Below are 11,238 nucleotides of genomic sequence, written 5' to 3' on the forward strand. Positions count from 1 at the left end.
GGGTCCAAATCCAAAGCTGAACCCCAGGAGCTCTGCAAACAAAGAAACGAAAGGGAAATCTCTCCCAGCAGCCTCAGGAGCAGCGGATTAAAGCTCCACAATCAACTTGATGTACCTGCATCTGTGGAATACCTGAATAGACAATGAATCATCCCAAATTGAGGTGGTGGACTTTGGGAGCAACTGTAGACTTAGGGTTTGCTTTCTCCATCTAATTTGTTTCTGGTGTTGTGTTTATCATAGTTTAGTATTTAGAATTTATTAACAATGGTAGATTTGTTTATTGATTTGGTTGCTCTCTTCCTTTTTTTTTTTAACATATATATATAATTCTTTTTTCCTTTTTCTCTTTTTGTGAGTGTGTATGTGTATGCTTCTTTATGTGATTTTGTCGGTATAGCCTTGCTTTTACCACCTGTCCTAGAGTTCTGTCTGTCTGTTTTTTGTGGGATTTTTTCGTATAGTTTTTATCGCTTGTTACCATTGGTGGATTTGTTTTTTGGTTTGATTGCTCTTCTTTCTTTTTCTTTTAATTACTTTAAAATTTTTTTATTTTTAATAATTTTTTTAATGTTTCATTTTAATAACTTTGTTTATTTATTTTCTTTTTTGTTTTCTCCCTTTTCTTCTGAGCTATGTGGCTGACAAGGTCTTGGTGCTCCAGCTAGGTGTCAGGCCTGTGCCTCTGAGGCAGGAGAGCCAAGTTCAGGACACTGGTCCACCAGAGACCTCCCCGGCTCCACATAATATCAAATGGTGAAAGCTCTCCAGAGATCTCCATCTCAATACTAAGACCCAGCTCCACTCAACGACCAGCAAGCTACAGCGTTGGACACCCTATGCCAGACAATTAGCAAGACAGGAACACAACCCCACCCATTAGCAGAGAGGCGGCCTAAAATCATAATAAGTCCACAGACACCCCAAGACACACCACCAGATGTGGTCCTGCCCACCAGTAAGACAAGATCCAGCGTCATCCACCAGAACGCTGGCACCAGTCCCCTAAACCAGGAAGCCTACACAACCCACTGAACCAACCTTAGCCACTGGGGGCAGACACCAAAAACAACGGGAACTACGAACCTGCAGCCTGCAAAAAGGAGACCCCAAACACAGTAAGTTAAGCAAAATGAGAAGACACAGAAACACACAGCAGATGAAGGAGCAAGGTAAAAACCCACCAGACCAAACAAATGAAGAGAAATAGGCAGTCTACCTGAAAAAGAATTCAGAGTAATGATAGTAAAGATGATCCAAATTCTTGGAAACAGAATGGAGAAAATACAAGAAACATTTAACAAGGACCTAGAAGAACTAAAGACCAAACAAACAATAATGAACAACACAAAAAATGGAATTAAAAATTCTCTACAAGGAATCAATAGCAGAATAACTGAGGCAGAAGAACGGATAAATGACCTGGAAGATAAAATAGTGGAAATAACTACCACAGAGCAGAATAAAGAAAAAGAATGAAAAGAACTGAGGACAGTCTCAGAGACTTCTGGGACAACATTAAACACACCAACATTCGAATTATAGGGGTCCCAGAAGAAGAAGAGAAAAAGAAAGGGACTGACAAAATATTTGAAGAGATTATAGTTGAAAACTTCCCTAATATGGGAAAGGAAATAGTCAATCAAGTCCAGGAAGCACAGAGAGTCCCATACAGAATAAAACCAAGGAGAAACACGCCAAGACACATGTTAATAAAACTATCAAAAATTAAATACAAAGAAAAAATATTAAAAGCAGCAAGGGAAAAACAAAAAATAAATAACATACAAGGGCATGCCCATAAGGTTAAGAGCTGATCTTTCAGCAGAAACTCTACAAGCTAGAAGGGAGTGGCGGAATATATTTAAAGTGATGAAAGGGAAAAACCTACAATCAAGATTACTCTACCCAGCAAGGATCTCAGTCAGATTCGATGGAGAAATTAAAACCTTTACAGACAAGCAAAAGCTAAGAGAGTTCAGCACCACCAAACCAGCTTTACAACAAATGCTAAAGGAAATTCTCTAGGCAGGAAACACAAGAGAAGGAAAAGACCTACAATAACAAACCAAAAACAATTAAGAAAATGATAATAGGAACATACATATCGATAACTACCTTAAATGTAAATGGATTAAATGTTCCAACCAAATGACATAGACTGGTTGAACGGATACAAAAACAAGACCTGTATATATGCTGTTTACAAGAGACCCACTTCAGACCTAGGAACACATACAGACTGAAAGTGAGGGGATGGAAAAAGATATTCCATGCAAATGGAAATCAAAAGAATGCTGGAGTAGCAATTCTCATATCACACAAAATAGACTTTAAAATAAAGACTATTACAAGAGACAGAGAAGGACACTACATAATGATCAAGGGATCAATCAAAGAAGAAGATATAACAATTGTAAATATTTATGCATCCAACATAGGAGCACCTCAATACATAAGGCAAATGCTAACAGCCATAAAAGTGGAAATCGACAGTGACACAATAATAGCAGGGGACTTTAACTTCCCACTTTCACCAATGTACAGATCATTCAAAATGAAAATAAATAAGGAAACACAAGTTCTAATGATACATTAAACAAGATGGACTTAATTGATATTCATAGTACATTCCATCCAAAAACAACAGAATACACTTTCTTCTCAAGGGCTCATGGAACATTCTCCAGGATAGATCATGTCTTAGGTCACAAATCAAGCCTTGGTAAATTTAAGAAAACTGAAATCATATCAAGTACCTTTTCCGACCACTACGCTGTGAGACTAGATATCAATTACAGGAAAAAATCTGTAAAAACTACAAACACATGGAGGCTAAACAACACACTACTAAATAACCAAGAGATCACTGAAGAAATCAAAGAGGAAGTCAAAAAATACCTAGAAACAAATGACAATGAAAACACAATGACCCAAAACCTATGGGATGCAGCAAAAGCAGTTCTAAGAGGGAAGCTTATAGCAATACAATCCTACCTCAAGAAAGAAGAAAAATCTCAAATAAACAACCTAACCTTATACCTAAAGCAATTAGAGAAAAAAGAACAAAAAAACCCCAAAGTTAGCGGAAGGAAAGAAATCATAATGATCAGAGCAGAAATAAATGAAAAAGAAAGGAAGGAAACGATAGCAAAGATCAATAAAACTAAAAGCTGGTTCTTTGAGAAAATAAACAAAATTGATAAACCATTAGCCAGACTCATCAAGAAAAAAAGGGAGAAGACTTAAATCAATAGAATTAGAAATGAAAAAGGAGAAGTAACAACTGACATTGCAGAAATAAAAAGGATCATGAGAGATTACTATAAGCAACTACATGCCAATAAAATGGAAAACCTGGAAGAAATGGACAAATTCTTAGAAAAGCACAACCTTCTGAGATTGAACCAGGAAGAAGTAGAAAATATAAACAGAACAATCACAAGCACTGAAATTGAGACTGTGATTAAAAATCTTCCAGCAAACAAACTCCCAGGACCAGATGGCTTCACAGGCGAATTCTATCAAACATTTAGAGAAGAGCTAACACCTATCCTTCTCAAACTCTTCCAAAATATAGCACAGGGAGGAACACTCCCAAACTCATTCTTTGAGGCCACCATCACCCTGATACCAAAACCAGACATAGATGTCACAAAGAAAGAAAACTACAGGCCAGTATCACTGATGAACATACATGCAAAACTCCTCAACAAAATACTAGCAAACAGAATCCAACAGCACATTAAAAGGATCATACACCATGATCAAGTGGGGTTTATTCCAGGAATGCAAGAATTCTTCAATATATGCAAATCAATCAATGTGATAAACCATATTCACAAACTGAAGGAGAAAAACCATATGATCATCTCAGTAGATGCAGAGAAAGCTTTTGACAAAATTCAACACCCATTTATGATAAAAACCCTGCAGAAAGTAGGCACAGAGGGAACTTACCTCAACATAATAAAGACCATATATGACAAATCCACAGCAAACATCATTCACAATGGTGAAAAACTGAAACCATTTCTTCTAAGATCAGGAACAAGACAAGGTTGTCCACTCTCACCACTATTATTCAACATAGTTTTGGAAGTTTTAGCCACAGCAATCAGAGAAGAAAAAGAAATAAAAGGAATCCAAATTGGAAAAGAAGAAGTAAAGCTGTCACTGTTTGCAGATGACATGATACTATACATAGAGAATCCTAAAGATGCTACCAGAAAACTACTAGAGCTAATCAATGAATTTGGTAAAGTAGCAGGATACAAATTAATGCACAGAAATCTCTTGCATTCCTATATACTAATGATGAAAAATCTGCAAGAGAAATTAAGGAAACACTCCCATTTACCATTGCAACAAAAAGAAAATAAAATACCTAGGAATAAACCTACCTAAGGAGACAAAAGACCTGTATGCAGAAAACTATAAGACACTGATGAAAGAAATTAAAGATGATACAAACAGATGGAGAGCTATACCATGTTCTTGGATTGGAAGAATCAACATTGTGAAAATGACTATACTGCCCAAAGCAATCTACAGATTCAGTGTAATCCCTATCAAACTATCAATGGCATTTTTCATAGAACCAGAACAAAAAATTTCACAATTTGTATGGAAACACAAAAGACCCTGAATAGTCCAAGCAATCTGGAGAAAGAAAAACAGAGCTGGAGGAATCAGGCTCCTAGACTTCAGACTACACTACAAGCTACAGTAATCAAGACAGTATGGTACTGGCACAAAAACAGAAATATAGATCAATGGAACAGGATAGAAAGCCCAGCGATAAACCCATGTACATATGGTCACCTTATTTTTGATAAAGGAAGCAAGAATATACAATGGAGAAAAGACAGCCTCTTCAATAAGTGGTGCTAGGAAAACTGGACAGCTACATGTAAAAGAATGAAATTAGAACACTCCCTAACACCACACACAAAAATGAACTCAAAATGGATTAAAGACCTAAATGTAAGGCCAGACACTATAGAACTCTTAGAGGAAAACACAGGCAGAACACTCTATGGCATAAATCACAGCAAGATCCTTTTTGACCCACCTCCTAGAGAAATGGAAATAAAAACAAAAATAAACAAATGGGACCTAATGAAACTTAAAAGCTTTTGCACAGCAAAGGAAACCATAAACAAGACAAAAAGACAACCCTCAGAATGGGAGAAAATATTTGCAAATGAAGCAACTGACAAAGGACTAATATCCAAAATTTACAAGCAGCTCATGCAGCTCAATATCAAAAAAACAAAGAAACAACCCAATCCAAAAATGGGCAGAAGACCTAAATAGACATTTCTCCAAAGAAGATATACAGATGGCCAACAAACACATGAAAGGATGCTCAACATCACTAATCATTAGAGAAATGCAAATCGAAACTACAATGAGTTATCACCTCACACCAGTCAGAATAGCCATCATCAAAAAATCTACAAACAATAAATTCTGAAGAGGGTGTGGAGACAAGGGAGCCCTCTTGCACTGCTGGTGGGAATGTAAACTGACACAGCCACTATGGAGAACAGTATGGAGTTTCCTCAAAAAACTAAAAATAGAACTACCTTACGACCCAGCAATCCCACTACTGGGCATATACCCTGAGAAAACCATAATTTAAGGAGTCATGTACCACAGTGTTCACTGCAGCTCTATTTACAATAGCCAGGACATGGAAGCAACCTAAGTGTCCATCGACAGATGAATGGATAAAGAAGATGTGGCACATATATACATGGAATATTACTCAGCCATAAAAAGAAACGAAATTAAGTTATTTGCAGTGAGGTGGATGGACCTAGAGTCTGTCATACAGAGTGTAGTAAGTCAGAAAGAGAAAAACAAATACCGTATGCTAACACATATATATGGAATCTAAAAAAACAAAAACCAAAAAAAGGTTCTGAAGAACCTAGGGGCAGGACAGGAATAAAGACGCAGACATAGAGAACGGACTTGGGGACACGGGGAGGGGGAAGGGTAAGCTGGGACAAAGTGAGAGAGTGGCATGTACATATATACATTACCAAAAGTAAAACAGATAGCTAGTGGGAAGCAGCCGCATAGCACAGGGACATTAGCTTGGTGCTTTGTGACCACCTAGAGATGTGGGATAGGGAGGGTGGGGGGGAGACGGAAGAGGGAGGAGATATGGGGATATGTGTACAGCTGATTCACTTTGTTACAAAGCAGAAACTAACACACCATTGTAAAGCAATTATACTCCAATAAAGATGTTTTAAAAAATAAATAAATAAAAATAGTTTCACTTAATTTAAGAAGACTTCACAAGTTAAGTATTCAGCCCAAAGTCTACTGAAAAATGAATGCTAGGTTAAGTGACAAATGTGGACTGCACGTGAGCTGAGGCCCATTCCTGTCATTACGCCCTCTGTTCTAGAATCCAGACTATTGTAATCACCAACATAATGTACATGATTTCAGCCCAAACCTAATTTCCAACGGAAAATATGCATTGCATTCCTTTCATTAATCATTTTAAAATCTTCACTTTTGAAAAAATAAAGTCTTTTTATCCCTGTGGCTTGAAAGGAACTCAAATATATAGGAACCTTGCTTAAAGTTGCTGTCATCCCACTGAATAATATTTTAATCTCTTTGATGAAGCAGTAGTTTTGTACCATGCAATTTAATCTCTCAGCTCTGATACATGTGGTATGAAGTAGACATCTAAAATGGAATGGAGATTTTTGTGGTTTTCTTTCAAGACCTTAGCAAATGACCAAACTTGGACTTTTCGGGACAGAGCACAAACTGGAATAATCTGATAATAATTTAATCCATGATTACTGCACACTTATGGTGCTGACAATACTGGAGATGTGTTTTAGTAACCAAGTGACTGAAAACAAGCCAGATAACTATATGCTAATGAAATGATTAGGGAAGCAGAAAGAGAAGAGGTGGTCCTTCCAAGATGTATACCGAAGAATCTAATTGAAGAATTGATGCATACAATCTGAAAAAAAAGATGATTCAATTATAAAATGTGGTGGGCGTGACTGCACAGGTCATCTACCTAAAGGACTGGTGAACCTCCTCTGAGCTTTGTTTAGCTACAAACAGGGGAGATGATGGACACCAGTTGTAAGCCTACTCTCTACTGTTCAGGTTGAAGTTCTAACAATTCTACCTGGTTTCGCTCCCTTTGTTACCTGGCCTTCATCATGAATGTTAGCCACAAAACAAGGTGATTCCAAGAAGCCGCACACTGTACAACAATACAGAAATAGTCACTGGAAGTCAGGTAGAGCTGTTTGTCACCTTGGGCAAGCATGTTTCTTAGCCTCTTCAGGCCTCAGTTTACTCCTCTGTAGTATGGGGATAATACTAGTCCTTTTGTAGAATTGTGAAAATTAAATGAGATGGTCTCTAAAGCCCTTGACACAATGTTAGTGTCAAGACTTCCTGGAGCTCACAGGTGAAATGCATTGACTTGGCAACCGCCTAATGTCAAATACACCCAGCAGTGGTTTTTGTTTTTTTTTTCCCTCCAAGTTCTATACTTTGCTGTACTGATGCTTCTCAGCCAAGTATTTACATGAGGCAAAGGTGCCATCAGCGCTTTCTCCGGAGTCTATGTTACGGTGCTTTCGTCCCCATCCCCCCCGGGAGTGAAGGAGGCCATCACAAGGGAACGGGCATTCACTGGTTTCATCAACAGGTGCCAAAGAAAAACAGCGCCAGGCACTTGGTCGGACCGCCTCCTAAGTCACCCCTCTTAGATGGTCTTGAATCTGTAACGGGTCCCAGGGGAGCGCGGGGCAGAAGGGACCAGAGGCGGCTCTCCAAGAACGGACCCCGCCGGCAGGCGCGCAGACCGCAGACCCCTGTGGGCCGCCTGTGCACCCGGGCGCAGCCACACGTGTCTTCTGGCGTCCCCGGCGTCACTTCATTCAAACTGGCCACCCGCCACCCTGCGCGTGCGACGCCCACGCCTCCGCCACCTCCGCGCCGCCCGGGACTGGTCGGCGACCAGGCGACCTTCCCTCCCGGCATCCTCCCCGGGACAGGGGACCAGGGCGCGGCCCGAGCCCCGGCGCCGTTGCGGAGTCGCCGGCCCGGAGCCCCGGGCGGCGCCGCCTGCCGCACTCACCGAGCGTGGCCACCGTGCCGGCCTCGAAGAGCAAGCAGTCCCCGCGGCCGCGCGCCTCCAGAAGGATGCTGCTGTCCCCCGAGGCCTCCAGCCGCCCGAGCAGCCGCAGCCCTTTGCTTAAAGCCATGGGCGCGCGGCCCGCCGCCGCGGCTCCCCGCGCGCCTGCAACTTCCAGGAGTTTCACTTCGCGCCCACGCCGCCGCCCGGCGCAGGCTCCTCCCCGGCTCCTCGGCGGCCTCCGCCCCGCCGCCTCCTCTGCGCCCGCGCGCGCCGCCCCGGGCAGGTGAGGGCGCGCGGTCGCCTCCCCGCCTCCCGGCCGGATCCGCCGAGGCGCCGCGCTCCCCCCAGCGGCCAGGCAGTGGTGGGAGGCCTCCGGGCTCGCTCGGGGGCTAATCCGGGGCCCGGGTGCGGAGGGGAAGTCCCCCTGCGGTGGGCGGCAGTCAGGAAGGAGGATTCCACACATTCCTCGGCGCGGAGGAGGCTGCAGTCTGCCGGGCGCCCTAATGCGCCTGAAACGTTACAGGACGCCCGCGGCCTTATATGGGCAGCCGGGGCCTGGCCGGCGCCGCGAGGCTGGAAACCACCGGGCCCTCCGCTGTCCTCCCTGGTCCTCCCAGTCCCGCTCACGCCTCCCTCTCTTGTCAACTTCTGCGACCCTGGACGAGTCCCTGCTTCTCTGGGCTTCAGTAGCCCTACGGGTGAAGCGGGATTAGTAACTGTACCTACTTCGTAAAGTTGCAGTGAGGATGGAGTTAATTCGTGTAAAGGGCTTGGTGAGTGCCTGGCGAGTGGAAAGTGTTCCGTAAGTGTTGCCTTCTACTAGCTTTCTGTACGGAGGGTACTGCGGTCCACTGTCCCCCGCCCAGGTAGAATTTGGGAGGATCAAAGGTGTGTTTTCTCAGAGAGAACTGAGACCCTGATCTCTAGACCTGCCACTTACCGTGTGAGCTTGACTTCTCTGAGCCCGCTTTTCTCCTTTGTCGGATGGTGACCGGCACCTGCCCCACCGGCTTACAGGATGGGTGCGGAGGAGCCTAACGCTCGGGAGTAACGCGCAGGGCCAACAGTGAGACGCTGATGGGTGTGGGTGCGCCAGGGCGGGGCCCTTCCCTCTCCCTGCCCGCGCCCTTTCCCTCCATCTTGCAACCCCTCCTCCCACTCTGGTGAGTGTGTACAGTCCTTGACTTAAGGGTAGATACTACAACAAGCCAGTTTGTACTCAGACATGTGGACAGCAGCACATATCCCTGCATCCTCCACTGGAGTACGTGGACCTGGCAGCTATGCAGGGCCCCTCTTGGCACTGGGTTTTAGCCAGGATGTCGGGAATGGTCTGCAGGGGAGGGGAGAGAGAAGAAGGAGAGGGATTCCCTGGAATCGCCCTTTGGGTGGGTTTGGGGGGCCTCGTTTCCTTCTCCTGTAAGGGATGTATATGGATGGCCCTGAGACCTCCGTCAGGATGTTCCCATCAGGCCCCACACTCAGTTGGTTCCTCTCACACCCATTCTGCTCACATGGAGAAGGCTGTGGGATAAGCCATTTGTCTCTCGGGCAAGTTCCAGAAGGAGCAGAGCCCCCGGTTGGCAAGCAGGATGGTGGCGCCCTTGCAGAACACTCAGGAATGACCAGGAACGCTTCCTATCTGTGCCAGGGCGCGCGTGGTCCACGCCGAGCGGCCGAGACGCCTCGGCTGCGCCTTCAGGATGACGGAGTGGGAGACAGCTGCACCTGCAGTAGCAGAGACCCCCGACATCAAGCTCTTCGGGAAGTGGAGCACCGATGATGTGCAGATCCATGGCATTTCCCTGCAGGATTACATCGCAGTGAAGGAGAAGTATGCCAAATACCTGCCCCACGGTGCAGGGCGCTACACGGCCACGTGCTTCCACAAGGCGCAGTGCCTCACCAACTCCATGATGATGCACGGCCGCAACAATGGCAAGAAGCTCATGACTGTGCGCATCATCGAGCACGCCCTTGAGATCATCCATCTGCTCACAGGCCAGAACCCCCTGCAGGTCCTGGTGAACGCCATCATCAACAGTGGCCCCCGGGAGGACTCGACCCGCACGGGGCGAGCTGGAACAGTGAGGCGGCAGGCCGTGGACGTGTCCCCGCTGCGCCGTGTGAATCAGGCCATCTGGCTGCTGTGCACAGGTGCCCGTGAGGCCACCTTCCGGAACATCAAGACCATTGCCGAGTGCCTGGCAGACGAGCTCATCAGTGCCGCCAAGGGCTCCTCCAACTCCTACACTATCAAGAAGGATGAGCTGGAACGTGTGGCCTAGTTCAACCACTGATTGCCTGACCACAGCTGCAATAAAGCTGTTTTCCCTTTGGGGTGCCCCCCCCAAAAAAAAAGAATGACCAGGAACCACCAGACATTCCATCCTCTGTGGATACCCTCTCAGGGAGTGATTTGGGAAATAAAGGAAATGTGAACAACAGCAGAGATTCAAGTCATTCCTGAGCCTCCTGCCCCCTTGTCACAAATTCAATTATGTGGTGGATATCCCGGGTATGATGCTCATACGCTATCCAAACATTTGTAAAATGGAGACATTATTTCCTTCTGAGAACAGTGTGCCCATTAAATGAGGCAGAGTAGCCTTTGGCCCACTTTTTCTTTCCTTTTAGATGCAAAGCTCACTTCTTCCAGGAAGCCTTCCTGGGATGCTGAGGTTCCAGACAACAGTGTTTATGTACCCTCAGATACACAGGTGTCCACTTCAGGTCTCACCTGCTCATATGTTGTTTGAGAAGTGTTTTTAGATTTCTCTTAGCCCTGTTTCACAAATTAAGTCATATGATCTTCGGAAGGGGACCAAGTCTTTTAAAATTTTCTCTCTCCTCTTCTTTCCTGCCTTTCCTAGTATCACATAATTTACAGCTCTGCACAGTGGCATGCTGAACATATTTTAGAAAATTTCCTATAGTCCAGACCAGCACTTGAGCTTTACACACAGCTTTAAGACACAATAAGATGAACCACTATTTTATGTACCACTGAGAAGGAAAAAATGGTGCCAATTAAACCATGTAATTAAATCGTTAGCAGTGCCCTGATTTCAGCAATGCTATAACGTGCATCTTAG

The 11,238-nt window shown here is 44.6% G+C and overlaps 2 protein-coding genes across 9 annotated transcripts in view; one reads left to right on the plus strand and one right to left on the minus strand.

Annotated features, from left to right (window-relative positions):
• Nucleotides 1–9,208, minus strand: part of SYNJ2 (synaptojanin 2) — a 98,094-nt gene extending 88,886 nt beyond the window's left edge. For 6 of the 8 annotated variants that reach the window (XM_033404115.2, XM_049695452.1, XM_033404120.2 and 3 more), the window contains exon 1: nucleotides 8,144–8,412. In XM_033404115.2, the coding sequence (XP_033260006.1) occupies nucleotides 8,144–8,270 (127 nt within the window). In that variant the 5' untranslated portion in view covers nucleotides 8,271–8,412. Of the gene's footprint in view, nucleotides 1–8,143; nucleotides 8,413–9,083 lie in introns of those variants that run through there. The other 2 variants (XM_049695453.1, XM_033404129.2) reach the window with 1 other exon arrangement.
• On the plus strand, nucleotides 8,875–10,590 carry LOC101273065 (40S ribosomal protein S5-like). The gene is made up of 2 exons (XM_033404145.2): nucleotides 8,875–8,945; nucleotides 9,795–10,590. The coding sequence occupies exons 1-2, from the start codon at nucleotides 8,890–8,892 to the stop codon at nucleotides 10,429–10,431; spliced, it is 693 nt and encodes a 230-aa protein (XP_033260036.1). The 5' UTR covers nucleotides 8,875–8,889; the 3' UTR covers nucleotides 10,432–10,590.
• The last annotated feature ends 648 nt before the right edge of the window (nucleotides 10,591–11,238 follow it).

The sequence above is a fragment of the Orcinus orca genome, chromosome 12, assembly GCF_937001465.1.
Source record: "Orcinus orca chromosome 12, mOrcOrc1.1, whole genome shotgun sequence".
In the NCBI taxonomy this organism is placed as follows: domain Eukaryota; kingdom Metazoa; phylum Chordata; class Mammalia; order Artiodactyla; family Delphinidae; genus Orcinus; species Orcinus orca.